This window comes from Chlorocebus sabaeus, chromosome 17 (assembly GCF_047675955.1).
Source record: "Chlorocebus sabaeus isolate Y175 chromosome 17, mChlSab1.0.hap1, whole genome shotgun sequence".
NCBI lineage: Eukaryota > Metazoa > Chordata > Mammalia > Primates > Cercopithecidae > Chlorocebus > Chlorocebus sabaeus.
This window is the reverse complement of record NC_132920.1, coordinates 17,619,716-17,646,766: the sequence shown is the minus strand read 5'-3', so window position 1 is coordinate 17,646,766 and position 27,051 is coordinate 17,619,716. Positions and strand designations below refer to the sequence as shown.

At 40.0% G+C, this 27,051-nt stretch overlaps 2 protein-coding genes and 1 pseudogene across 2 annotated transcripts in view; 1 reads left to right on the top strand and 2 right to left on the bottom strand.

Annotated features, from left to right (window-relative positions):
* The window catches only part of NUP153 (nucleoporin 153), a 92,620-nt gene extending 80,169 nt beyond the window's left edge, over positions 1-12,451 (top strand). The window contains 5 exon segments of the mRNA XM_007973607.3: positions 1,409-1,677; positions 1,679-1,766; positions 2,736-3,008; positions 10,804-10,972; positions 11,309-12,451. Coding sequence (XP_007971798.2) covers positions 1,409-1,677; positions 1,679-1,766; positions 2,736-3,008; positions 10,804-10,972; positions 11,309-11,390 — 881 coding nt within the window. The 3' untranslated portion in view covers positions 11,391-12,451.
* Positions 8,202-8,302, bottom strand: LOC119626922 (U6 spliceosomal RNA; annotated as a pseudogene).
* A 3,262-nt stretch (positions 12,452-15,713) lies between the features above and the next one.
* On the bottom strand, positions 15,714-27,050 carry FAM8A1 (family with sequence similarity 8 member A1). The gene is made up of 5 exons (XM_007973608.3): positions 26,226-27,050; positions 24,272-24,392; positions 21,965-22,088; positions 20,970-21,109; positions 15,714-19,200 (listed from the first exon to the last, which is right to left on the bottom strand). The coding sequence occupies exons 1-5, from the start codon at positions 26,938-26,940 to the stop codon at positions 19,056-19,058; spliced, it is 1,245 nt and encodes a 414-aa protein (XP_007971799.3). The 5' UTR covers positions 26,941-27,050; the 3' UTR covers positions 15,714-19,055.
* Between the last annotated feature and the right edge of the window lies 1 nt (position 27,051).

The window sequence follows — 27,051 nt, the reverse complement described above, 5'->3', positions numbered from 1 at the left end:
AAGTTGCAGTGAGCCGAGATTGGCCACTGCACTCCAGCTTGGGCAACAGAACGAGCCTCTGTCTCCAGAAAACCCAACAACAACAACAAACACAGAGGCAAAATACAGGTGTTTTTAGATGTGCAAAAAGTGCGAAAGTTGAATATCCATGAATACTTTTGGATAATAAATTGGAAACACTCAAAATTAACTTTTATATGGAATTCAACAAATAACTATGAGCAGTTTTTTGTCTGTCATATATTTACTTAGAAATATAAAGACAAAATAAAAGCTAAAATTACATATTATTTGGAAAGCAACAAAAATATGATAGGGTCTAATCAAATTTGATGGTGAAACACCAGGCTGTGGTAGACATTCTTAACCATTCTTCCATTAGCCAGCTTGAAAGTGAGCCAACATGTTCCATTTTCTGTAAGTCAGACTAATGCCTATAGCATGCTGTGACCAGCCCTGCATAGTGTGAAGTATTGGAACTGAGAGATTATTGGAATAATTTAGAAAAAAGTCTTCAATAAGGTGGCTGGATTTAGAATCACGATATAAAAATCAAAAGTTTTTCTTCAAATCAGCATATCTCATTTGTTTTTTTCTAACATTTCTAACTTGTATTTTATAAAAGCAGCAGAACTTTTAACATGCCAAATAATAAAAGAACACAAAAGGCGTACTTGTTGCTGGGTGAAGGTATTCCCTTCCTCCTCCCGTAATTTTGGTTCTTAGGGGAATTTTTGTAGAGCTTGACAAGCTAAACTTACTCTAAAATTCACATGGAAAGGAAACTATACAAGAAATTTTGGGAAAAAAGGCAGGTACACAGGCAGCTTTGTTCTGCTATCATCAGTCCATGGTGTAAAGTTGGAATAATTAAAACAGTCTAGTGATAACGGTAGAGGAAACAAGTATATGCATTTTAGGAAATGTAGTGTATCATAAAGACAACATTGCATATTAGTGCACAAAGCCTGTACTGGTTGATGCTGTGGAGACATTTGGCTATCCATTTAGATAAATTGAAGTTACGATTTTGCCACATACTGTAACATAAATTGCAAAATTAAATATATAAAAGTACAGCTATCTTCCACTGTCTAAACTTGCTATTCAACTACAGTATCCAGTTAGATTTGGATTCCAGGGGTATTTTTATTAACCTGAATGCCAAAGGCCTTCCTGTGAAAGGCGTAAAATCCATAAGCTATAAAAGAAGATGAATGTATTTGATTTTGTCAAAATCTAATATAAACAGATGTCCATTTGATGAATTAATCTATATAAAAAACTTAACCTACTTTTCTAGCGAATTCTAGGGTAGGAAAATTCTAGTGATTGTAGGGTAAGGAAAAAGTACTTTCTGAGACTATTCTTAAGGGTTTATGTTTGTTTCTTAATTTCTGTCTTACAGATCAAGGTGCAGCAAAGCCAGTTTTTAGTTTCTTGAATAACAATTCCTCTAGTTCAAGTACACCAGCCACTTCTGCTGGTGGTGGCATATTTGGTAGTTCCACCTCTTCCTCCAATCCACCCGTGGCTACCTTTGTGTTTGGACAGTCCAGCAACCCTGTGAGCAGCTCTGCCTTTGGTAACACTGCTGAATCCAGCACCTCTCAGTCTTTGCTATTTTCTCAGGATAGCAAACTAGCAACCACATCCAGCACAGGTACAGCTGTCACCCCCATTTGTCTTTGGTCCAGGAGCCAGCAGTAATAATACTGCCACCTCTGGTTTCGGCTTTGGAGCCACAACCACGTCTAGCTCTGCAGGTACATTTACAAAAGAAAAAAATGCATTGCAATTGGATGGGCTTTACTTATTAGCAAATAACATATAGCAGGTTATCACAAAATGGTGTGAATGCCTTTTGGTCATCTATACCAGGGTTGTTGTAATTAATCACTGTGTGTACAACTTTAACATATTTACCTCTTGGGAGCCATTTTTCTCATTGTGGTAAGAGTGTAATACTTAATTTTTCCAAGCTTTGTCTTTTGTTTTTGTTTTTGTTTTTTTTCTTTTGAGATGGAGGCTTGCTCTGTCACCCAGGCTGGAATGCAGTGGTGCGATCTCGGCTCACTGCAACCCTCCCTCTCCCTAGTTCAAGCAATTCTCCTGCCTCAGCTTCCCAAGTAACTGGGATTACAGGTGCCTGCCACCACACCTGGCTAATTTTTGTATTTTTAGCGGAGATGGGGTTTTACCATGTTGGCCAGGCTCAAACTCCTGACCTCGTGATCCGCCCAACTCGGCCTCCTAAAGTGCTGGGATTACAGGCCTGAGCCACTGTGCCCAGCCCCAAACTTTGTTTTTAAAATGTTAGGTTGTCAGTAACCAGACACTGGAAGTTGTTTTATTAAACATCAGTCTTTATTATGCAGTATATATATACACACATATATCTATATATATATATGCTCATCATGAGGTGATTTCTTCACACATTAGATTTCTGGTGGGAGACTTTTCTGAGATATGTTCCTTTACCAAAAATTGTTGGCTGTGAAGTAGTTGTTAATTGCAGTTTTTGTTTATATGAATTTAGTATGTTTCACTAAATAATGGTAGAGAGAGTTGTATTCTCAATCATTATTTAAAACTTGTCTTGATGGAATTTGGTTTAACAAGGTAAGAATCTGAAAAGAAACTTGACATTTGCTTGTGGGTTTTCAGAAATTTCTTGAGGATAATCTGACATTAGCCACCGTGGCGACTTAAGTGTGTCTTTGGGCCTCCAGGATCCTCCTTCGTATTTGGAACTGGACCTTCAGCACCATCTGCCAGTCCAGCATTTGGTGCTAACCAGACCCCAACATTTGGACAAAGTCAAGGTGCCAGCCAGCCCAATCCCCCAGGCTTTGGATCTATATCATCTTCCACAGCATTATTTTCCAGTGGTTCTCAGCCTGCACCACCTACTTTTGGGACAGTGTCAAGCAGTAGTCAGCCCCCTGTGTTTGGACAGCAACCTAGTCAGTCTGCGTTTGGCTCTGGAACAACTCCTAATTCCAGTAAGTGTGCTGTGATGCTGTTGTATCTGTATGAGTTTTGTATGTCTTAAAATATTTTCCTTTGAGCTTGGAAACCATTTGTATGTCTAATTTTAAAATTACCTCTTGGCCGGGCACGGTGGCTCACGCCGTAACCCCAGCACTTTGGAAGGCCAAGGCGGGTGGATCATGAGGTCAGGAGATTGAGACCATCCTGGCTAACATGGTGAAACCTACTAAAAATACAACTAAATACACAAAATGAGCCGGGCATGGTGGCAGGCGCCTGTAGTCCCAGCTACTCTGGAGGCTGAGGCAGGAGAATGGCGTGAACCCGGGAGGCAGAGGTTGCAGTGAGCCAAGATCGTGCCACTGCACTCCAGCCTGAGCAACAGTGTGAGACTCCGACTCGGGGAAAAAAAATTATCTCTTGTACTTGGCAGAATAAAGAGGTAATATGGTTGGATTTATATGTAAACAACATTCCCAGGTTTCACAGACTTATAACTTTTTAAGGTAGTAATGTATTTTAAAGTGTTAATTTTTACTCTGACTTAAGTATGAGATTCATTCAGTCTGGTTTCTTCTCAACTCCGAATTTTTGGGCTCTCAGAGCTAGCTTTGAAGTGCATTTTCTGATCCTATTCATGATTGGATTTGCCTCAGGAAGTTACCCCCAGGTCCAGTGCTCTCTCCTGAGGCAGTCCCGCTGAGTTGTCTCATGACAATTTCTATTTACTGATGATACTAGCCTTTCCATTTGACCTGCATATTTAAATATGACTAATCAAACCGTATTATAATCCTGTATTTTCTTAAAATTGTTGATTTTTTCTAATTGTGAAATATGACATTTAAAGAAAAGTAGAAAAGTAGAAAGGGGTGTAAAATATAAGTGAACAGTGTAATATTGAAGCAAATGCTATATAATAACCACCTGGGAGCCCCTCATATATCTGTTTTTGAAAACATTCCTCTCTTTCTCCACTCTTACGAAGACCACCGCTTTGTCTTTTATGGTAATCGCTGTTCTTTGAGTTTTATTATTTATTGAGTTTATTTATTGGCCAATATATGCATCCCTAGAAAATGTAGTTTTGCCTGCTTTTGTATATAAATGAAACATTACTGTATGCAATCTTTTGATTCTTGATTCTTTCGCTCAAGGTTTCTAAGGGTCATCCATGTTTTGCATATGGTTTATTGTCATTGCCATAGAGTAAATCATTGTATGAATGTACTGCAGTTTATTTACTGTTGACGTATGTTTCAGTTGTTTTTAACAACTAGGAAACGCTACTCTGCACATTCTTACATATGTACCTTGGTGCACTTGATTTCTCATGTGTGTGAATTCTTTTTAAAAAAGTTTTTTTTTTTTGGCCATTTTTCAGTTTGGCTTTTACATATGGGTTTGTAAAAGTTCTTTATGTATTCTGGTTATTGGTACTTTGTCAGTTAATGTACATACTAAAATGTCTCTTGTTTTCTGATATATATTAACCATTTTGATCAGGATTTTTTCCTCTAATATGAAATTGGGAAGTTTCGATTTCTTTCACACAGTTAACATTTTTCTCTGTCGTCTTCTTTTTTAATGTTTTTTTTAAAGACGGAATCTTGCTCTGTCACCCAGGCTGGAGTGCAGTGGTGCTCACTGCAACCTCCTCCTCCTGGGTTCAAGTGGTTCTCCTGCCTCATCCTCCCAAGTAGCTGGGACTACAGGCATCCGCCACCACGCCTGGCTGATTTTTTGTATTTTTAGTAGAGACGGGGTTTCACCATGTTAGCCAGGATGGTCTCGATCTCCTGACCTCATGATCCGCCCACCTCAGCCTCCCAAAGTGCTGGGATTACAGGCATGAGCCACCACGTCCAGTCTTTCCTCTGTCTTCATAATATAGAGACAGTATATGGTTAGATCAGGATTTGGATTATGGAAATGCTGATTATTGCTGAGCCATATGGTATACTGTAACTTTCTATCCTATACAGAATTTTGTTTCTCTGACATTATTGACTTCCTCTCTCTGTTAATTTTTTTAATTTAAAGAGCAATCAAGTTTATAAACTAAATACAAAGAAAAAGTCAATTTTAGGGAGATCTTTCTTCCAGTTAAAGAATTGAGACAAGGCTACAAAAGCCCTAAAAATTAGCGTCACACTATTGTTAAAACTTGGGGAAGGACAGCATTTTAGGGTGGAGGTTCTCAGTTCTGTAACAAAGTAGACCTGGATAGTAAAGATGTTAGAGAATCCTTTTTTAAAATTTTTAAAAAATGTTTTGAGACAGGGTCTTACCTTGCACCCACAGACTGGAGTACAGCGGTAGAATCTCAGCTCACTACTGCCTCAACCTGCTGGGCTCAAGCCATTCTCCTGCCTGAGCCCGCCAAGAAGCTGGGACTACAGGCAGACACCACCACTACACCCATCTGTTTATTTTTGGAGTGGTTCGTGGTTTGTAGAGACGGGGTTTTGCCGTGTTATCCAGGCTGGTCTCGAATCCTGAGCTCAAGCAGTCCACCCACCTCAGCCTCCTAAAGTGCTAGGATTATAGGTGTGAGCTACTGTGCCCAACCAAGGTGTTAGAAAATTCTAGGCTCTGGGTAGCAGCATAACTATCCCAAAAAAAAAAGCCATACTACAAAGTCTAGTAAAGGTCATTCCCACAGAAAACACAAAGCATTCATTTTGTCATACATAGAAATGTAGTTTTAGTAATAATCCGGAAGCATTTTTGATAAAAGTGAAAACCATATTTTAAAGTTTTTCATTTTTAAAAACTGATATGTGTTATTTTGTTACATACAATGTATAATAATCAAATTAGGGCATTTAGGATATCCATCACCTTGAGCATTCATCATTTCTTTGTGTCGGGAATATTTCAGATCTTCGCTTCTAGCTATTTTGAAATATACAATAAATTATTGTTAACTCTACTGTGCTCTCAAATACTAGAATTTATTTCTACTATCTAGCCATATGTTTGTATTCATTAACCACCTTTCTTTCCTACCACCACCCCAACCAAGCCTCTGAACCATCATTCTGTTGTCTACCTTTATGAGATCAACTTTTTTTTAGCTCCTACATATGAGTGAGAACGTTGAATATTTGTCTTTGTGCCTGACTTATTTCACCTAACATAATGTCCTTCAGTGCCATAGATGTTGTTGTAAATGACAAGATTTTATTTTCTTTTAATGACCAAATAGTATTTCACTGTATATCAAATCACATTTTCTGCAGCCATTCATCTGTTGATGTACACTTAGATTGATTCCATATCTTGGCTATTGTGAATAGTGCTGCACTGAACATCGGGTACAGGTATCTGTTTGATATACTGATTTCCTTTTCTTTGGATAAATAAGTAATGGGATTGCTGGATCATAAGGTGATTCTATTTTTAGATTTTTTGAGAAACTTCCATACTGCTTTCCATATGGTTATACTAATTTACATTCATACCAACAGTGTATAAGTTTCCATTTCATTGCCAGCATTTGTTAATTTTTGTCCTTTTGGTAGTAGCCATTCTAATGGGTGAAATGCTGCCTCATTGTGGTTTTGATTTGCATTTCCCTTATGATAGTGATGTTGAGCATTTTTTCAGGTCTATTGGCCATTTGTGTATTGTGTTTTAAAAAATGTCTATTCAGATCCTTTGCCCGCTTTTCAATAGGATTATTTGGGTTGTTTGTTTTTTGTTTTGCTGTTGAGTCCTTTGAGCTCCTTGTGTATTCTGGATATTAGTTCCCTGTTGGATGAATAGTTAGCAAACATTTTTTCCCTTTCAACAGATTTTTCACTCTGTTGATTGCTGCTTTTGCCATGCAGAAGCTTTTCAGTTTAATATAGTCCCTCTCGTCTATTTTTTTGTTGCCTGTGCTTTTGATGTCTTAGCCATAAAATCTTTGCCTAGGCCGTGTTGCGGGGGGGGTCCAATCTTTTGGCTTCCATGGGCCACTCTGGAAGAATTATTGTCTTTGGCCAAACATGAAACACATTAACACTAACAAACAACAGTTGATGAGCTAAAAAAGAAAATTGCAAACAAAAAAATCTCAGTGTTTTAAGAAAGTTTATGAATTTGTGTTGGGCAGCATTCAAAGCCATCCTGGGCTACATGCGGCCTCTGGGTTGGACAAGCTTGGCTTAGACCTGTGGTCTGTTCTAGAGCATTTCTCTCTATGTTTTCTTCTAGGAGTTTTGTAGTCTCATGTCTTACACTTAAGTGTAATCCATTTTGAGTTGATTTTTATATAGGATAGGATGAGAAGTAGGGGTCTAGTTTCATTCTGCATATGGATCTCCAGTTTTCCAAGCACCATTTACTAAAGAGAGTATCCTTTTCCCAATGCGTGTTCTTGCCATCTTTGTTGAAAATCAGTTAGCTGTAAATATGTGGATTTGTTTCTGAATTCTCTATTCTATTCCATCGGTCTGTGTCTTTTTATACCAGTCTCATATAGCTATATATGGTAAGTATAGCTTTGTGTAGTGTATTTTGAAGGCAGATAGTATACCTCAGCTTTTTTCTTTCTGCTCAGGATTGCTTTAGCTATTTGGACTCTTGTGGTTCCATATGAATTTTAGGATTTGCTTCTCTTTCTTTTCTGTTCTCTCTCTCCTTACCTCCCCTTCCCCTTCCCTTCCCCTTCCCTTCTCCTTCCCTTTCCCCTTCCCTTTCCCTTTCCCTTCCCCTTCCCTTTCCCCTTCCCTCAACAGAGTCTTCTCCACGAAGTCTTGCTATGTCGCCCAGGCTGGAGTATAGTGGCTCAGTCTTAGCTCATTGCAGCCTCTGCCTCCCAGGTTCCAGCGATCCTCCTGCCTCAGCTTCCTGGGTTGCTGGGATTACAGGTGCACACCACCACGCCTGGCTAAGTTTTGTACTTTTGGTAGTGATAGGGTTTCGCCATGTTGGCCAGGTAGGTCTTGCATTCCTAACCTCAGGTGATCCACCCACCCACCTTGGCCTCCCAAAGTGCTAGGATAATAGGCATGAGCCACAGCACCTGGCCGGATATGTTTCTGTTTCTATGAAGAATGTCATTGGTATTTTTGGTAGGGATTGCATTGAATCCATAGATTGCTTTGAGGAGTATGGCCATTTTAACAATAATAGTTCTCCTGATCCATGAATATAGGTTGTCTTTACATTTGTTTTTGTTCTCTTTAATTTCTTTCATCAGTATTTTCTAATTTAAAAATATAGAACACTTCACGAATTTGGGTGTCATCCTTGTGGAGGGGGCCATGCTAATCATCTTTGTTCAAGTTTGGGTATGTGCTGCTGAAGCAAGCACTGAAAGAACTTTTCACACAGGGTCTTTTAACCTGTTCCTCCTACCAGGCTTTCTTGGCTTGCTGTTTAACTCTACTCTTGGGAAACCTCTTTTTACCACTCTTTTGGAGATTCCTTTTAGCTTCATATAGGAACCCATTTCCTGGGTGTCATGTGTTCCCTGTTACTCCCCCTTTCGCTGATACAGCACATCTTCCAGCGAATCTTGAGGGTTCAGGGATGAACATTTTGAGGCCATACATGTCTGCAAGGATCTTTATTCTCACCCCATGTTTGGTAAGATTTTGATTGAATATAGATGTAGATTGGAAATCATTTTTATAATTTCAAAGGCCTTTCTCCATTGTAGACCTTTCTGGCTTTCAGAGTTGCCTGAAGTCTTGATCTTTTCTCTTTGGCCTGTTGCTTCTTTCTGGAATTGTTAGACTGTCCTCTTTTGCCTCCGTTGTTCTGATATATCAGGATGTGTCTTGATGTGGGTTTGTTTTTATCCTTTGTGTAGGGAGTGCAGCATGCTCTTGTGAACTTCCATTTTGGGGAATTTCCCTGAATTACTTATTTGAAGATTTTGTCCCCTCATCCTTCCTTTCCTTCTTACCTTTTGTCTTCGTGTCATACTTTCTGAGATTTATCCTTCATTACCTGTTCTGTTGAGATTTTAACTTCCACTATTTCTTTAATTTCTAAGTATTCTTTTTTATTTTCTGGATGTTTCCTTTTTATGCCCCTCTGGGTTCCCCCCTCCTCCACCCCACCCAACTGCCAGTGGATGAAGTATTCTTTAAAGATACTGAGTTCAGATTTTTCTCCTTAAAGTTTTCTTTGCTGAGTCAGTTTTCCCAAAATTGCTTTTATTATTTTTGTCTCAGAGTTGTTCAAATGTCTGGTTCTCCTTGGCTACTTGTAGTAGTTTTTAATGGGTGTAGGACACATAAATACCACTTAAGTCCTTTCTACATTGATAGGGCTTACAGATCTCGAATTTCATTGTAGATTTATCTGGTTTGTCTAGCTTTATTTTACTTGGGAAAATTTGGATGTTAGTATCCTTCGTTCTTTCCACTCAGTTTGTCAGATTCCCCAAAGAAGACACATCCAGTCTCCTGCTTGGAGGGTATCAGGGAACTTCCATTTCCCAGTGTTCTGGGAGCTAAGATTGGGAAGATGGCTAGAGCGCTCGGTATTTAGTGAATATTGACCCACTCTTAATTCCCGTTTTCAAAATGATATTATTGCCCTTAACTGTATGTGGTGTTTCCCAGTCCAGACACTTCTAGAAAGACTAAAAGACTGAACTTCTGTTCTGGTGGGGTGGAAAAGGAGAATTACCATCTTTTTGTTTGTTTCTTTCTTTCTTTTCCTTTTGAGATAGGGTCTCACTCTGTTGCCCAAGCTGGAGGGCAGTGGCAGAGTCAGGGCCCACTGCATCCTCGACCTCCTAGGCTCAAGAGATCTTCCCACCTCAGCCTCCTGAGTAACTGGGATTACAGGTGCACGCCACTATGCCTGGCTGATTTTTTAAAAATTTTTATAGAGATTGGGTCTCACCATGTTGCCTAGGTTGGTCTCAAACTCCTGGGCTCAAGTAATCCACCTGCCTCAGCCTCCCAAAGTGCTAGGATTACAGGCTTGAGTCACTGCACCCACTGATAATTACCATCTTGGTGTGGGGAGGGATTGATCCTGGGTATCTGCTTCTAATCAGATACTCTGCTATCCTTTTTTTTTTTTTTTTTTTTTTAATTCCCACGACATCCTCTCTTCCATAGGTATCTGGAACCTAAACATTTTGGTTATGTTTGGTATAAATGCAATTGCTTCTGTTCTTTCCCTGCTGCTAGTTCAGTATCGCTTCTGGTCAGCCTTCCAGCTTCTAAACCTTTGTTGCTGTTGTCACCTCTCTATCTTTGTAAAAATCCCTTGTTGTTTTAATGCACTTTTCAAAGAAGATAGAGCTAAATGTATTTGTTGATTTCACTATCTTTAACCAGAAGTCCAGACTGCCCTTTTCCCCTTGGTCATAGGTAAGTTGTGTGATTTGTTGGAGGTGTCAAGTGAGTACTATGTGTCAGTGGAGAAAATAGTTTTCTTTAGATTAAAAGACCAAAGTATTTTAACTCTTTGCATGTTTTTATATGTAGAGGTCAGAGTCATTAATTTAAAAACCTGTCATTTTGTGGCCGGGCATGGTGGCTCATGCCTGTAATCCCAGCACTTTGGGAGGCTGAGGTGGGCAGATCACCAGGTCGGGAGATTGAGACCATGGTGAAACCCCATCTCTACTAAAATACAAAAAATAAGCCAGGCATGGTGGCACTCACCTGTAGTCCCAGCTACTGGGGAGGCTGAGGCAGGGGAATTGCTTGAACCCGGGAGGCGAAGGTTGCAGTGAGCCAAGATTGTGCCTCTGCAGTCCAGCCTGGGCAACAGAGCGAGACTCCATCCCCCCAAAAAACCCTATCATTTTGCCCTAATGAAGTATTTCTGCTTCAACTATTGTAGGTTCGGTTTTCCAGTTTGGCAGCAGCACTACAAATTTTAACTTCACAAACAACAATCCATCAGGAGTGTTCACATTTGGTGCAAATTCTAGCACACCTGCAGCCTCAGCCCAGCCTTCAGGCTCCGGGGGCTTTCCATTTAACCAGTCGCCAGCAGCATTTACAGTGGGGTAAGAGAATTTTTTATTGAAATGGAGAATTTACATTGGTAAGGGTATGTGCATGTATATGTTTTGTTTTTAAAAGTCATCAAGATTCAGTATGGTTTGGGTAAAATTAAATATGTTCTCCAACATAAATTTACCATACTACAATTCTGGAGGGTTGTATTACAGTTTGAGAAAAAAATAACAGTAGCGTGTGTGTTAGGTATAGCAGAAAATGTACATAACAATGTGAGTCTACTCCCCCGCCACCCTACCCTTCTGCTGCTCATGGTAAATGTTAGCATTTGGAAATTTTGCTCAGAGCATCATGTCACATTATGAAGTTTTTATTTTTCACAGGTCAAATGGGAAAAATGTGTTCTCTTCTGGAACTTCAGTCTCTGGTCGGAAGATAAAGACTGCTGTTAGACGCAGAAAATAAAGGTCACATTGGTGTTATACGCAATTTTAACAACAGCTGGTGCCCTGCTTTCAGATACTGGATTGTACTTTGTGCTGGGGTTATCTGAAGTCAGATCTGCCTAAGGACTTCTTTAATTTTGGAATTTTCCTCCTTTCTTTTTCGTTACAGAAGCCCCAACCCGCCTCACCCACCCTTTTTAAAAAATATAATAGCTAGACTGGTGACTGATTCTTCAGCAAAAATATTTTATGATCCAGCAGATTATTCACTGATTTGACATAGTCTGGCTGTACCCAGGAATGGAGCCTGCACGGCGAATGGCTTTGTATAGAACCTCTTTTGTCTACACCATTATGTGCGCTGATAAGCGTTTACGGAACGCATTGAAATTGTAATTATATCTGAGGAGTTCTGTATAGATTAGAATTCTGTATAGGTTAGAGAATGTGGAAACGGATGATTTCTATGCGGAGTTTGTGCTGGTGTGTGTGTGAAGTGAGTGGGTTGGGTGTATTGTGCACTAAACTTTTCTGATAGAGGAAGCCTGATTAAAGAATGGTCCGTGCTGAGGACTTGTTAGATCTAGTTCATCCTCCATTTAATAATTATATGCTATTTCTATATTTTCATTCTTCTATCACCTGTCTTGCCTTTTTCATTATTTTATTATGAAACTTGTGTAAATACAATTTTGTTTCTGTACTTTTTTGGCATAACATAAATCTGTGAACTTGAAATTTGAATTTTGTGTTAGAGATTTTTTTTGTTGTTTGTTTAGTCTTGTCTCAGATTTTATTATGTAAATCCCATTATTCAAAGTTGCCTAAATCCATTTGGAAATCTTTAAAAAAAAATTGGGGATTCTTAAAGTTGAATTTATTGGCTTTTCTGATCCAGTTTTGTTTGGACCAAAAACCAGTATTGTACAAAGTATTAAGCATATATTTTTATATTTACTAAAATGGACTGTGGTGACTTTGGATAATAAGGAAAAGTTTAATATTAAAGCCATGTTTATTACAGTATAATTAACATGTTAAACCATGGGATAAATGCCATCAATAAAAAATTATGACATACTTTTTGTTCTAGTTTTACCTCATAATGAAGGCACATAGTATTATTGGGAGGGGACTTTTTAAAATAAAGGTTAACAGTGTCTCATTAGAAGAATACACTGACGTGATTTAGACAACTCCTAAGAGAAAGGGAAAGTATCTGAAAGTATCTGAATGCACAACATATAGAAGGTACCCTACTTCTTGCCTGGTGCTATGAATCATGCCTAATTTGCACATCGACTTACATACCTTTTTTAAAAGTTGAAAATAAACATGCACATTCATTTCTCTTTGTGCTTCTATCTTCCTTGGTAAGTTACTGGATAGTGTTTATTAAAATTCTTGGAGATACATACACAAAAACTAGTTGTTTCTTGGTGTGTGCAGAAGAAATTGTTCCCAGAACCACACTCCCCCCAAATCCCCCGCCCCCATACCAAAATCCACAAATTCACACATACTCAAGTCCAGCAGTGGACCCTGCAGAACCTGAGCCAACCCTCTGAATGTGCAGGTTTTATATCCCATGAATACTGTGCTTTTGATCTGTGCTCGGTTGGGTTAAAAAAAAAAAAGAAAAGCCCGTGATCAGTGGGTTCACAGTTCAAACCTGCGTTGTTCAAGGGTCAGCTGCACTTTCTTTTGTATTATTTTACTGCATTCGTTTTTTTTGTTGTTAAACTGGACTCCTGCGGTCCCTAAAAGAGCTCTTGGAACAATGTTTGGTAATTTTATTTTTCAGTTTGAATGTACAGTTATTTTGTGCTCAGTTTTAATTTGCTGAACTTCTGGTTGGTTGGAGTTTCTTTTTTTCCAAGATGGAGTCTTGCTCTGTCACCCAGGCTGGAGTGCAGTGGTGCAGTCTCGGTTCACTGCAACCTCTGTCACCTCAGTTCAAACAATTCTCCTGCCTCAGCCTCCTGAGTAGCTGCGATTACAGTTGCCTGCCACCACAGCCAGCTAATTTTTGTGTCTGTATTTTCAGTAGAGACAGGGTTTTACCAGGTTGGCCAGTCTGGTCTTGAACTCTTGACCTCATGATCCACCCGCCTTGGGCTCCCAAAGTGCTGGGATCACAGTCGCGAGCCACCGCGCTTGGGCTGGTTGCAGTTTAAATTTAGAATTCAAGGTATTTTTCTTACTTGAGATATGTTAGTACATCAAATGCTGGTTGGGGGTAGAAATTTCGCTTTCTTAGCAGTATACATTTGACACCTGTTGAAGGGGCCAAATGTGGCGATGAATACTGGAAGAGGTAACTGGGAATTTGTGTCTTACTGCTGAGAAGTTAATTCTTAAACTTTGTAGGTTAGTTCTTAGCCATTCTCTAGGCCCCTATGGCTGAAGCATTCTGCTTTTCTCTAAAAATTCCTAGAAATAATGTTTACTTTTATTTAGTACTCTTTAAAAAGTCACTGAAACCATACTTAGTCTGGTTTATGTTAAAAATGGAATCTTCAGCCCCCAACCTGAGAAATCTGTGGGACTGCATTCAGAACTTTGAGCTTTTTTCAGTCTAATTCTTGGGAACCTCTGCCTCTTGGGTTCAAGTGATTCTCCTGCCTCAGTCACCCGAGTAGCTGGGACTACAGGTGTGCTCCACCACACCTGGCTAATTTTTGTATTTTTAATAGAGACAAGGTTTTGCCATGTTGGCCAGGCTGGTCTCAACCTCCTGACCTTGCGATCTGCCCGCCTTGGCCTCCCGAAGTGCTGGGATTACAGGCGTGAGCCACATGCCCGACCTTGCTTTGGGTTGTATGCTGCATACACAAGTGAAAATTGAGGATATTTGTGGATAGCGGGGAAAACAAATGTTGGAAAGAAAGTAATAAAAGCCCATACTTCTCATGCTGGGCCAATGAGTAATGAAAATGGATTGACAGCCTCTGTCACCCTCAGTCCAGGCTGGACTGCAGTGGTGCGATCATAGCTCACTGCATCCCTCAACTCCTCAGCTCAAGCAATCTTCCTGTCTCAGTCTCCAGAGTAGCTGGGGACTACAGGTGTGTACCACCATGCTAATTTTTTTATTTTTTGTAGAGACAGGGACTCGATATCCGATCCTCTTGCCTTCCAACGTGCTGAAATTACAGGTGCAAGCTACCGAACCCAGCCAGGAATTTTTTTTTAACGAAAAATAATATCTGAAGGGAGGAAAGTCATGTTCAGAAACTTTAATCGAATAATTAGGTAGGTGTTTTTACAATTTGGTTGACCAGAGGACTGGTGGCTCACTGAATGTACTGTTAGTAGTATTTGGCAGGGTATGTCAAATATATGTTCTAGGACCCCATCACCAGAAACTGACTGGGTCCAGATGGGGTCCAAAAGTCTGCATCATCAAATAAGCACCTGGCTGACTGATGCACTGAGGTTTGGGGGTGTCACTTTATAAGTAAAGTGTTTTGAGTAATTACAATTCCGGGCATTGAGAAAAAGGTACAGTTCAGACCACTGAAAAATATCTTTAAGCCGCCTACTAATACTTGTTACATCTAATTATTTGAAGTTATTAAACTAATTTTAACAACATATAACCAGGCCATATGCTGGTTCAGCCTGTGAATAACTTTTTAATTGGAAAGTATTATTTTACTTTGGAAAAGTAAAATACAGTGTAAAGGTTATTTTGGACGGTCCATTTAATGGAAACTGACAAATTTGGTCTAGTAAAATTGAGAAAGTGGGGGTAGCAGGCCTAGCTACACGCATCAGCTGTATGACCACGTCAGTCAGAGACTTCATTTCCTTTTGTAATATGGGGCACCTTTTGTAAACTTGTCTCAAAAATCCACTGTAGTTCCAAAACATTAAGTTTGTGGCTAGGCTCATAACACCACCACATTGTCTATAGGACTTGGACCATCTTTTAGCTACACTCTTAGTTTATCCTTTATTATCTTTGCCCTTGTTGAGTGAGGAACCTGTTGTTTTGCTTCCTGCCCTTTCTCTCTGGACCTGTTCATAAAAGAACGGGAAAGGCTTTTAAGGTCAGAACTGAGTTTAAATTGCCCAGATGAGACTTGTGTGGTGGTTGTGATGGTTAACAACTCTTGAAGGACTGGATTAAATAGCTTAATTCATGTACAGGTAACTTGTGAGTGTGCCTGCTAAATCGTCCCTAAAGATGGACGATTCTTTTTTCACAGATCTCTATTTCTGAAAGCATTCTAGTTTACTGCTAAACCCACTGGAAAAGCTGTATTTAGAAGCAAGGACTCCCTACGCAGGAGATTCCAGAGCGAACCATCTCAAAGAAACAGACAAAACACAGATACACTGATGACTAAATATTTACTGAGACAATACAAATTGGTGGCATACAAATTATTAAAAATAGAATGCTGAATTTTATTTATAGGTGGGCCATCAAGATACTGTTGACAGGTCAAGCCTTACTATAATGAACTGCAAAGAAATATGTACACTGTTTGAAATGAGGAACTTTATCCAGGCAAGCATGGGATGTCACGAGTGGCCTGTGGTACTGGAGACAAGGAATATCAAGTAATTGACATATTGTCAGATTTTAAGAATACTGTTATTTAGGCATATTCAAAGAAACAACTGCCTGTTTTAATAGGGATAAGTACATAATGAGAACATTTAATATCCATACCTCCCTCAAAAAGCCCTTTATTCCCAAGTAGCAACTAGTGTAAATTAGTTTTCAATTCCTTTCTACCCTTCCTTTGCTAGAATGCATAACTAAAACACTCAAGTCACTGAAGGGAACAAATCCTTCTACTGTCACTTGAAACTAAACACTTGACTCATTTTGTAATTTGGGTGAAGTAGCTCCCAAATATAATGCATTTTTTTCTATCCTATATGCTTGGGTAAAATCGGAAGGTGAGTGCTTAGGCAAAAATAACTCCTGAACCAGTGGGAGCAAAGTTCAGTTGGGCAATACTCTTTATGATACTGACAAGCGAAGGCGTATTAGTTCAAAAAGTGTCGGCTTTATTTCTGTAGTCACAGAGTAGTCTCAAGGTAAGGCTTACCCAGCTCTTGGCTCCCACATGAGTGTTACTCAGTATGCCAGATTTTTCTCAAGGTGCATTACCCACTCAGGATAATTTTACTGGTGGGAACAGATTTTCTAGACATCCAAATTAACTGCCAATTCTGGTTTATCTTAGGGACATGCTCACTGAAACGGTATTCTCACTCAGCTTGAATACTAAATTTTGTTCCCTTATTACCTTGTTAAAGTGATGAATATGTTTGTACAATGAAGACAACTTTCTTTTGCCTTTTTAGGCTACAGTTTCAGCATGGGAATTACATTTTGACACAGAAAATGAGGTCTATAAGTGAAATATAATACAGTGTTCTGGAAAGCAGGAGACTACCTTACAACCCCAAGAGAAAAATATGTGGCACTAAGGCCTGGTTCCTTCTTCCCTCATTGTTTTGTCACTTTTTCCCAAACTTTGGGAATCAAAATCTCTGCACAAATGCTGAATTCATAAATTGAAACAAACTCTTGGGTTCTATTATAAAGGCAAATAATATTTCTATGTATTTTGTAGGGTTATATAGTATAATAACTTGAATCCAGGTTGGATCTGACTGAACCTACAGATGCTAATCTGAATGACTCATATATAGAAAATGTGCAATATTCTAAATATAAAAAGTTAAACTGGACTAGTTTGTTTTTGTTTTATAGTATAAATGAAAATGACCTAGATGGTAAACTATTCAATTATCTGAGCAGAAATTATGAATGAAAGATGTACTCCAGACCTATATGACTGAGGGACATTTCAACTTGAATTCCCCAGTAGCAAAAGTGCTGTATAAACTAATGCTAGTGTATACCCTACTAAAGTGTCAAGTTATGTAACATCTCCTAATTTTAAAAATGAAAGATTTTTCTTCTTTTTTTCACTGTGAAGAGCAGTAACACTAACTCTTCCCCATGGGTGCAAGTGAATGATTTATTTAGTACATTGACATACTTAACTATTAGTGTTTCTGGGAAGTTGGATTTGATATAAACTTATTCTGAAAAACATGGTTTATGAAATTTTATAATAAAATTAATAGACTGTTTCTATAATCAAATGTATCTGTTGTCACAGTTTTAAATGTAAAAGAAGAACCTTTGAAAATTAATATAGTGATAATAGACATGTACTGTGTTTGCTATTAACTTTAAGACCAAGAATACTGCCTAGATTGATCCCTGAAGTAATCAATTTTTGAACTGTGCAATGCAGTTTAGTGTGTCTTTGGAAAATGATGTCAGAGCTGGAGTAAATACCTAAAAATGAAAACTTAAACCATAAATAGTACAGGTATATCTCAGCACAGCTAAATGGGACATCTAGGAAAAGCACACACAGAATAAAACCCCATAATTTTGCTTCAACAGAAGAATAAAGCAAAATGGCAATATACACAGTATCACTTTGCTTAACATTTCCCCCAAACTTTAGCAGACCCAAAATGAGCTTAAAGAACCTAGAATAACGTCTGGGAATGAGAGTCTCCCTTGCTTTAGAGAGAGTAGACCATAACGGGAAAATTGCTCATATTTTGCAAGCTATTAAGAGTATTTAGAGTTAATCATGAAATACTAAGATTTTTTTAACTCCTTGATGTTTCAAGTCATGGAACTATATAAAATATAAGTAGTATGAATAAGCTGTATATAAACAGAATTTACACTCATTGAGAACACTGAGAAGCACTAATACTTTCTTCATGCTGCACACATACTGGGAATACTTTTACAGTAAATATGCAACTGTTTGATGGAGGTAATTTCTCCCCACATATTTATAGTCTGATTCAGGGCACTGAAAACACTTGCACATAAAATTGTAAGTTCAATTTACACTGAAAACTTACTCCCCCACCATTAAAAGTAATCACTAACTTACCTTTAAAAAAAACCAATTAACATAAGCAATGTGACTTAATACTTTTTCATCATCATGAGAAACTTGCCCCTAAATACATGTTCAAGCATTAAGAATAGTTGTAAAGTTTCATCATTACCAGAGGGAACTGCAGTACGGATTGGAAAACTTCAGGTAAGGGAACTGCTAGGCCTGCCTCACTTGTCCCTTGCTCTCGCAGCCAACTCACCAGATCTCCTGGGATGGGAGACAGTGGATTATCCAGTTTGTGTTCTCATTCCCTCCCCTAAACACCAAAGACAATTTCCCCAGAAAGTGTAAACTAAAAGATGAGTTACACAGGTGTTTACAAAACACAACTGGACATTTTCCATTATTTTGGGATAAACCAAAATTTTAAAGTTTCATTTGGAGATTTCAAAGCTGAAAATGCTTTCAGCAAATTCTTAGATCTTAAGAAAGTGCCTTAGATCTTAAGAAAGTATATACTGTCCATTGTTTATAAAATCATTTGCCTTTTTGATCTAAACATTTTAATACTTGAATTTAATAGGTTTTTTCTTCTGGAAAAGTTCTTTGGCATTCAAGTAAAATCAATACTTTCAGAGTAGTCACCTGCATCACACTGGAGTGACTGCTTTAATTTCTAAATCATCAATTAGTGTATAACCCAGGGATACTGATGGCCTTGATACATAATTTAGTCTTGTCATTATAGGGTGTGGAAATCAGGGCTTTGGGGGGCATCATCTGACTCCATTTCTTTTTACTACAATGGTTCCTGCTACAATGTCATAAGCTGTTCGATTATGCTGAAAAAACAGCAGTGTGATGAAAGCAGGGAAGAAAGAAGCAATCGAAAAATTCTTGATCAAAGCTCGTATAGTGGACCTAAAATGTTAAAACAAAAATATCAGGTAAGTTACACATCAAACCACATACAGATTAATGGTATCCCATCAAGTTCAAAACACATTTAAAACACAATCCTACTTCTCTACAAAAGTCTACAGGGAAAAAGACATTCAAAGTATAGTTGAGAGAATTTTTATCTTTGATATATTTTCAAGTAGCAATGTATCATAATCAAACCCCCTGGGCTATTTCTAAAGACTTCAACAACATAAAAGACCTTAGAACTTGAACATAAAAAGCAATAATAAACATGTCTCAGAATATTGAACTAAGGGTTTACAGAGCTTTCTAGTATTTTCTCAGAAGAAATGAACATGAATTCTGAGTATTTTCTGAGTATGCTTACTGTAGTTCCATTTGTCTACCTTATAGAAAGAACTTGCATTTTAAAGTACTGTGTGTTCTTTAATCAGCATTTTCCTTTGTGGGATCCAGTGATTAAGCAAAGCTTTTAAAAGCTTTCAGCAATCACTCAGAATGGACCATTATCCTACTTATGTTAGATTTCTGCCTTTTAGTGCACTGAAGGGCTGCAGAAAAGTACAGTGGCTATGAGTGTGGGTTCTGAATCCAGACTAAATTCAGATCCATCTTCTACCAATTACTAGTTGTATTCTACATCTCCACATCTGCAAAAAGGGAACAATAGTATCTATCTTGAGGTTGTTAGCATTAAATTAGTTAATACACACGCAGTGTTACTAACAGTGCAGGTATGTAAAAAGTACTCAATAAACACTAGCCATTACTGACTCTTATCAAAAGAAGTAGGTTTATGAGTACGAAATTTTAAGAAAAATTTGAAGATGGCAAAACCAAAGTTTCTATAGTCACTTGTTTGTATTTCTTGATGTAACAATCCAGCTCTGAATCATTCTGGCAAAAATTGCAGCCAATATCTTGTTTGGCTCAACTGACTACCAGCCACTCACCTCCACAATTTCCATTATCACTGGTTATACCTTCCCCCAGCACTAGATGCCAACAGTTAACCTTGAGTACTGCAGTATTACAAGCTCTCACCTAACAGCAGGAGAAAGATGCACGAATGCATAGCTGTCAAAACTCTTAGTGCCTATTCAAGATGGAATAATGACAGGTATGGCCAAATGGAGACTCAAGGCAGATTAGTACCAGACCTAATGTCCACAGATCCAGAGAATAATAAAGCTGGCCATGGAGCACTAATACAGCATCAACACCCAAATCATCCTCTCGTATTGTGACTTATAATTCATAAAATGATCATCTTGAGGCCGGGCACAGTGACTCACGCCTGTAATCCCAGCACTTTGGGAGGCCGAGGCAGGCGGATCACGAGGTCAGGAGATGGAGACCATTTGGGCTAAGACGGTGAAACCCTGTCTCTACTAAAAATACAAAAAATTAGCCGGGCGTGGTAGCAGGTGCCTGTAGTCCCAGCTACTCAGGAGGCTGCGGCAGGAGAATCGCTTGAACCCGGGAGGTGGAGCTTGCAGTGAGCCGAGATTGTGCCACTGCACTCCACCCTGGGCAACAGAGCAAGACTCTGTCTCAAAAAAAAAAAAAAAGATCATCTTGAAAATATATACTGTAAAAGAGTGTAAAAGAGGTCTACAATCATGTAACACAGCTGAAATAAACATTCAAACTTTGTTTTAAACTTAATACAAGGTTATCTATATGCTATGAAGAAAAAAACCCAATATTCTAAAACACATTATTTTCATAAGTATGTAGTAGATTAAGCTAAGAAAAGGACTTACGTTGTAATGCTCACATTTGAGGAAGGAATCACTAAAACCCGACTTGGTGCAATAAGCACTGATGTATCACATGTCACAACTCGAAGCCCCAGTAGGAACTTCCCTGGGGTAGCTCCACCTGCTCCCCAAATGCAAATTATCTAAGGAAAGAAGAATGATTTTAAAATAACTTACTGGCTCAACTATACCAATTTTAAAGATAAACTTTTCCTACCATATTATTTCATGTTCTAATTTTTCAAGTTGAAAGAATTACACAGAATACTCAAAAGTTAACCATTTAACTTAATGCATTTCTGTAGGTCTCTAACATGTCCAATACCACGAGATGTCCGTCTCCTGTAATATTTCTCTATGACTACTATACTTTGTGGCAAGTTGTTTCTGCGGAAAACTACATTGGAAGTTCCACAACCAATTTACAAGTACATTTTTGGACCACAATCTATGAGTGAAATTTTATTTGAATTTATAAGACTGAGAAATATTACAAAGAAATTGTAAAATGTCTCTTTTCCAAAAGTTTTAACGTAATGATTAATTAAAATTTGGAAAACAGAAAAGTAAACATACGGAAAAGACATGAATGATTATAAATTTCTATTACTTTTTTGTCTTGGGCTGATAATCTAAAATTAGACTGTTGGCTGGGTGCGGCGGCTCATGCCTGTAATCGTAGCACTTTGGGAGGCCAAGGTGGGCGGATCACTGAGGCCGGGAGTTTGAGACCAGCCTGGCCTACATGACAAAACCCTGTCTCTACTAAAAATACAAAAATTAGCCGGGTGTGGTGGTGGGCACCTGTAGTCCCACCTACTCAGGAGGCTGAGACAGGAGAATCACTTGAACTCAGGAGGCAGAGGTTGCAGTGAGCCAAGATCACACCACTGCACTCCAGCCTGGGCAACAGAGCGAGACCTGTCTCAAAAAAATTAAATGTAAAAACATAAAATTAGATTGTTAAATATTAATTCTTGCTGAAGTCAGTAGCTTACCTCATAGAAACAAACTAATAATCTGTATATAAGAGCCACAACCATCATTTTCTGCAAGTCTTCCATTGATGTGTCTTCATCTATTTCTTCTATTATATAATGCATAGCAAACTTAGAGATATCCCTACACAAAATGATAGTTTGGGGTTATAAAGAATTAGTTACCAGAATAGTAGCACTGATTTTTTTTCATTAGTGTAAGTCATACATTTTAATTGAAATTCCAAACTGATCTTTAGATTCCCAACCATCTAGTATCATAAAGCATTCATTAGTTTATTCAATAAATAAGTAGCATTATCCTGAGCAGACACTGTAGTAGCCCCTGGGAAATAAGAGTGAATGAATTCACAAGGTCCCTGCTTCCATGGAGGGTCTAATCTAGCAAAGAACACAGAACAATAAATAAGCAGCAATAATAAAGTGGGATGAGTACTGTGATGGGGAACCTAGGATACTATGGAAACACACACCAGGTACACTTAACCTTGTGAAGGTTTCCCAGAAAAGACAGACGAGGACCTGAAGGATGAAGAGAAGTTAGACTAAGAGGGAATAATGTTCCAGAAAGAGGGAACAGCAGGAGAGAAAGTCTTGGAGAAAGATAGTATGTGATAGAAGCTATAAGCAGTTTGGTGTGGCTCATATACTAAATGTGAGAGGTGGCAGTGATTAAGAAATAAAGACAGGGTGTTGTGGTATGCACCTGTAGTCCCACCTACTCAGGAGGCTGTCTCATAAACCACATGATGAAATTCAGATTTTATCCTGCTGGTAAAGAGAAACCACTGAAGGGTCTGAGCATGGTGGCTCACGCATGTAATCCCAGTACTTTCGGAGGCTGAGGTGGGAGGATTGCCTGAGTCCAGGATTTTGAAAACAACCTGGGCAACATAGACCCCATCTCTAAAAAACCAAAAATAATAAAAATTTTAAAAAGAGAAACTACTGAAGGGTTTTAAGGTAGGAAAGGAGCAGAACCAGGATCTATGATCACTTTGGTTTTATACCAGAGACTGGATTGAGATAAAACAGGAGACTGAGCTACCACTAGAAGGCTTCTGCTATAATCCAAGCAAGAGATGACAGTGACTGGAGGAGGGAGAAGCAATGATGATAAAAAATGGGCCAGGTGCAGTGGCTCATGCTTGTAATCTCAGCACTTTGGGAAGCTGAGGCTGGAGGATTATTTGAGCACAGGAGTTTGAGACCAGCCTGGGCAACATAGGGAGACCCCGTCTCTACAAAAAAAAAAAAAAAAAAAAAAAAAATTGTTTTAATTAGCTAGGCATAGTGGAGCATACCTGTGGTCCCAGCCCCTTGAGAGGCTGAGGTGGGAGTATAGCTTGGGCACAGGAGATCAAGGCTGCAGTGAGCAGTGATTGTACTACTGCACTCCAGCCTGGGTGACAGAGCAAGACCCTGTCTCAAAAAAAGAAAAATGATCTGGCAGTGAAGAGGTCTGGGGTTGAAAGCTATTCAGGAAATTGAACATAAAGGAGTTGGTATTTCACTGGATGTGTAGTGGGGTGAGAGAGGGAGGGACAGGGAGAAATCACAGTAACAGGTTTCTGGCAAGGACCCTGAAATTTGAGTGCACAGGTTTGTATCTTGACTCTGTCATTTACTACCTTTGTAACATTTTAAGTTCTGTGCTCAACTTTTCACAATCCCAAATTTCCAACTCTATAAAATGGTGGTATTAATCTCTACACCTCATCTTGGTATTAAGATTAAATAAGAATCCATATAAAGAAGTGAGCAAGTTCAATATATGGCATATAGAAAGTACTCAGGAAGTGATAACTGCTATTATGATTATTGTTAATCTGGAAGGATTACTCAAATGTCTCAATTTGAAGTTCACTTGGGACTTGCCCCACAGTATAAGCAATCCCATTTGGAAATGCCATCTAGTTGATTATTAATTCACCTACCAAAAGCTCTTTATACCTTTGTCTTTAGAGACTCTACAAGATAGCAAGAGGGAACAGGATAGTGAGAGGTAAATTAGTTCCTGGCCTAAAAGAATAGGTGAATAAAATCAAAGCAGGTTTGGAGGCTCTTTTTACCTATTTTTGATAGGTGAGATTCCCACACATCTTATAGAATTCAGCAAGTTTTTTCTTTTGTAAATATTTCTTAAAATCAACAAGAAAACAGTAAATTTGACAAACCTCTTATAAAGAAATCATGACACTGACAAGCCCATTATCCATATAATCACATGTAGACAAACAGAATGTAACAAAACAAGATCTTTAAACAGTAGAAATTAAAACCTTTCTGCAAATGTCCTCAACTTACTTTATCCCACTGAGGTGCATAATGCTTAAGACAATGGTTGCTTTTATAAAGAAGAGAATAAAGAAATCCACCATCTCTGCCATAAATCTGTGGGCCAAGGAAGGAATAACATATTCTCTGCCTGTAAATTGAAAAAAAAAAAAAAGTTAGGAAAAACGAATCATTTCACACAAGCCTTGGAACACAAGCCATGTAATGAATTAGTAAAGAAAGTCAAGATAAAACTTAAAAAACAGGCCGGGCGCGGTGGCTCAAGCCTGTAATCCCAGCACTTTGGGAGGCCGAGACGGGCGGATCACGAGGTCAGGAGATCGAGACCATCCTGGCTAACACGGTGAAACCCCGTCTCCACTAAAAAATACAAAAAACTAGCCGGGCGAGGTGGCGGGCGCCTGTAGTCCCAGCTACTCGGGAGGCTAAGGCAGGAGAATGGCGGGAACCAGGGAGGCGGAGCTTGCAGGGAGCTGAGATCCGGCCACAGCACTCCAGCCTGGGCGACAGAGCAAGACTCCGTCTCAAAAAAAAAAAAAAAAAAAAAAAAAAAAAAAAAAAAACTTAAAAAACAATATTTATAACCTTGCAGCAACTATTGATACTGATTCCACCAAGAACCCATGTTACTAAAACAGAGTAACAGTACTCCACTATTTACTAAAACAGAGTAACAGTTCTCCACTATTTACTAAAACAGAGTAACAGTACTCCACTATTTACTGAACTTAAAAGTTTGCTTTCATCACTTTAACGTTTAAAAATTGATTTCACACGGCCAGGCGCAGTGACTCACATCTGTAAACTCAGCACTTCGGAAGGCCGAGGCGGGCGGATTGCTTAAGGCCAGGAGTTCCAGACCAGTCTGGCCCTTGCCAACATGGCGAAAACCCGTCTCAACAAAAAATACAAAAATTAGCCGGGCGTGGTGGCGCATGCCTACAGTCCCAGCTACTAGGGAAGCTGAGGTAGTAGGATGGCTTGAACCTGGGAGGCAGAGGTTGCAGTGAGCCAAGATCGCGCCACTGCACTATCCAGGTTGGGCGATAGAAGCAGACCCTGTCCCCCCCTAATTTCCCCCCAAAAAACTGATTTCACAGATAAATTCGATTAGGGTATCCAATATATTTCACTAGAATTCTAATGAGGAGAATCCAGGTGATCACATCTAAATGACAAAAAAATTAAACATTTTTTAGTGCAAATCAAGGTTAAATATTGGCAATTAGTACAAAGTAAATCCCTGTAACGCCCCCCTCATTTTTTTTTAGTTTGTTTTGCTTTCTTTTTAAAATAAACCCAATGAGTATCTGTCTGTCATCCTAAATTCTGACTGGCATCAGAGGCATCTATTAGTTCTTGTCCCATCTATCTGTGGCTAAATAAACGAAAAGTCTTAACTAATGGATTAAATAGTAAACTAAGAAGTGTACCTAATTCAAAATATTCTAGTTCACAAACAGAAGCAAAAACAATTACACAATATACAAGATCAATAAGCCCGGGCTTCCTAACTCCACTTGTATCCATGTCAATCTCCTTTTATATCCGGTCAGTTCCACTGTCCTAAGTTGCCAATGTCTGAAGAATTTCCAGTATCACCAGTCGAGCCCCTCCAAAACTGGGTTTGCCATTTGCGAATTTAGCTTTGGACCTCACTCTGCAGAGCATGAAAACCAAAGGAAGAGGATGGCTTGAAGAGCAATTTCTTTTCACGAAGAAACAACTAGTCCCATGAGTAAAGGAATCAATTCGGAGTGCCAGGTCTAAAGGACGATGAAACCGTATTGCCTCCTTGTACATTTTGGGAATTTAGGGCCTGGACAAACGATAGCTAGTGCACGGGCAGGATGATCAATTAGAGTAGCAGCAGCAGTTACAGGTCTAAAAAGCGTGCCAGCTCCACCCCACAGGTCCCCGAAGACACTTCTACTCTGCCCCGCCTCCACCTAGCGCTTCTCACCTGCCTGTCGCCCGGTCTCGCTCGGGCTTCGCGAAGGGGCTGCGGATCCTACCCTCGTCACTGGAGTGGCCCGGACCGACGCCTGCACATGAGGAGCCCGGGGTCCCAGGCCCGCGACTGGAGCAGGGGTGCTGATGCCGGCAGCTGTCCGCGGGTCAGGCCCCACGGCCCCGGGGCTCAGGAAGTAGAAGGGGTTGTAATAGCCCAGCTGCGGGGGCGGCGGCGGCGCCGCGGCCTGGGGAACGGGAGCGCCGCCCGAAGGGAAGCTCTGCGGGGACGGCTGGGGGCTGCAGTAGGCGGGGAAGGCGGCCAGGCCGCTGTGCCAGGTCAGGTAGCCGCAGTAGGACTGCCACAGCCACTCGTGCACTTGCCGGGAGTACTCGCGGGCGCTCAGCCGCGCCGGTCTCTCCCGCGGCGCCGCGGCTTCGGGCGCCTCGCAGTCCGCCTGCTCCTGCAGCCCCGGACCGGAGCCGGAGGCCGCCTCCCCGCGCTTCCTGAGCTCGCGCGGCGAATCCAATTCGTCGGTGGCGGCGGCGGCCGCGAGGCCCGGGGCTATGGGCCGACCCGGGGCCTGGGGTTCGGCTTGGGGGTCGTCGCGGGTGCATGGGACGGCGGCGGTAGCAGGGCCTCTCAGGGAAGGGACGAGCTCGTGGTCCCCTCCGCCATCGTCCTGCCCGGGAGGGCGGCCTCGGGCTTCCTCGTGCCCCTCGGCCATAATCACCTCAGCAGCACCCTCTGGGGTACCTGTCACTGCTCCGTTTCCCTGCCCCAATAGCCCCTCCCGAACAGCCCGGTCGCCACCGCAGCAGCCGCAGGCGTCAACAAT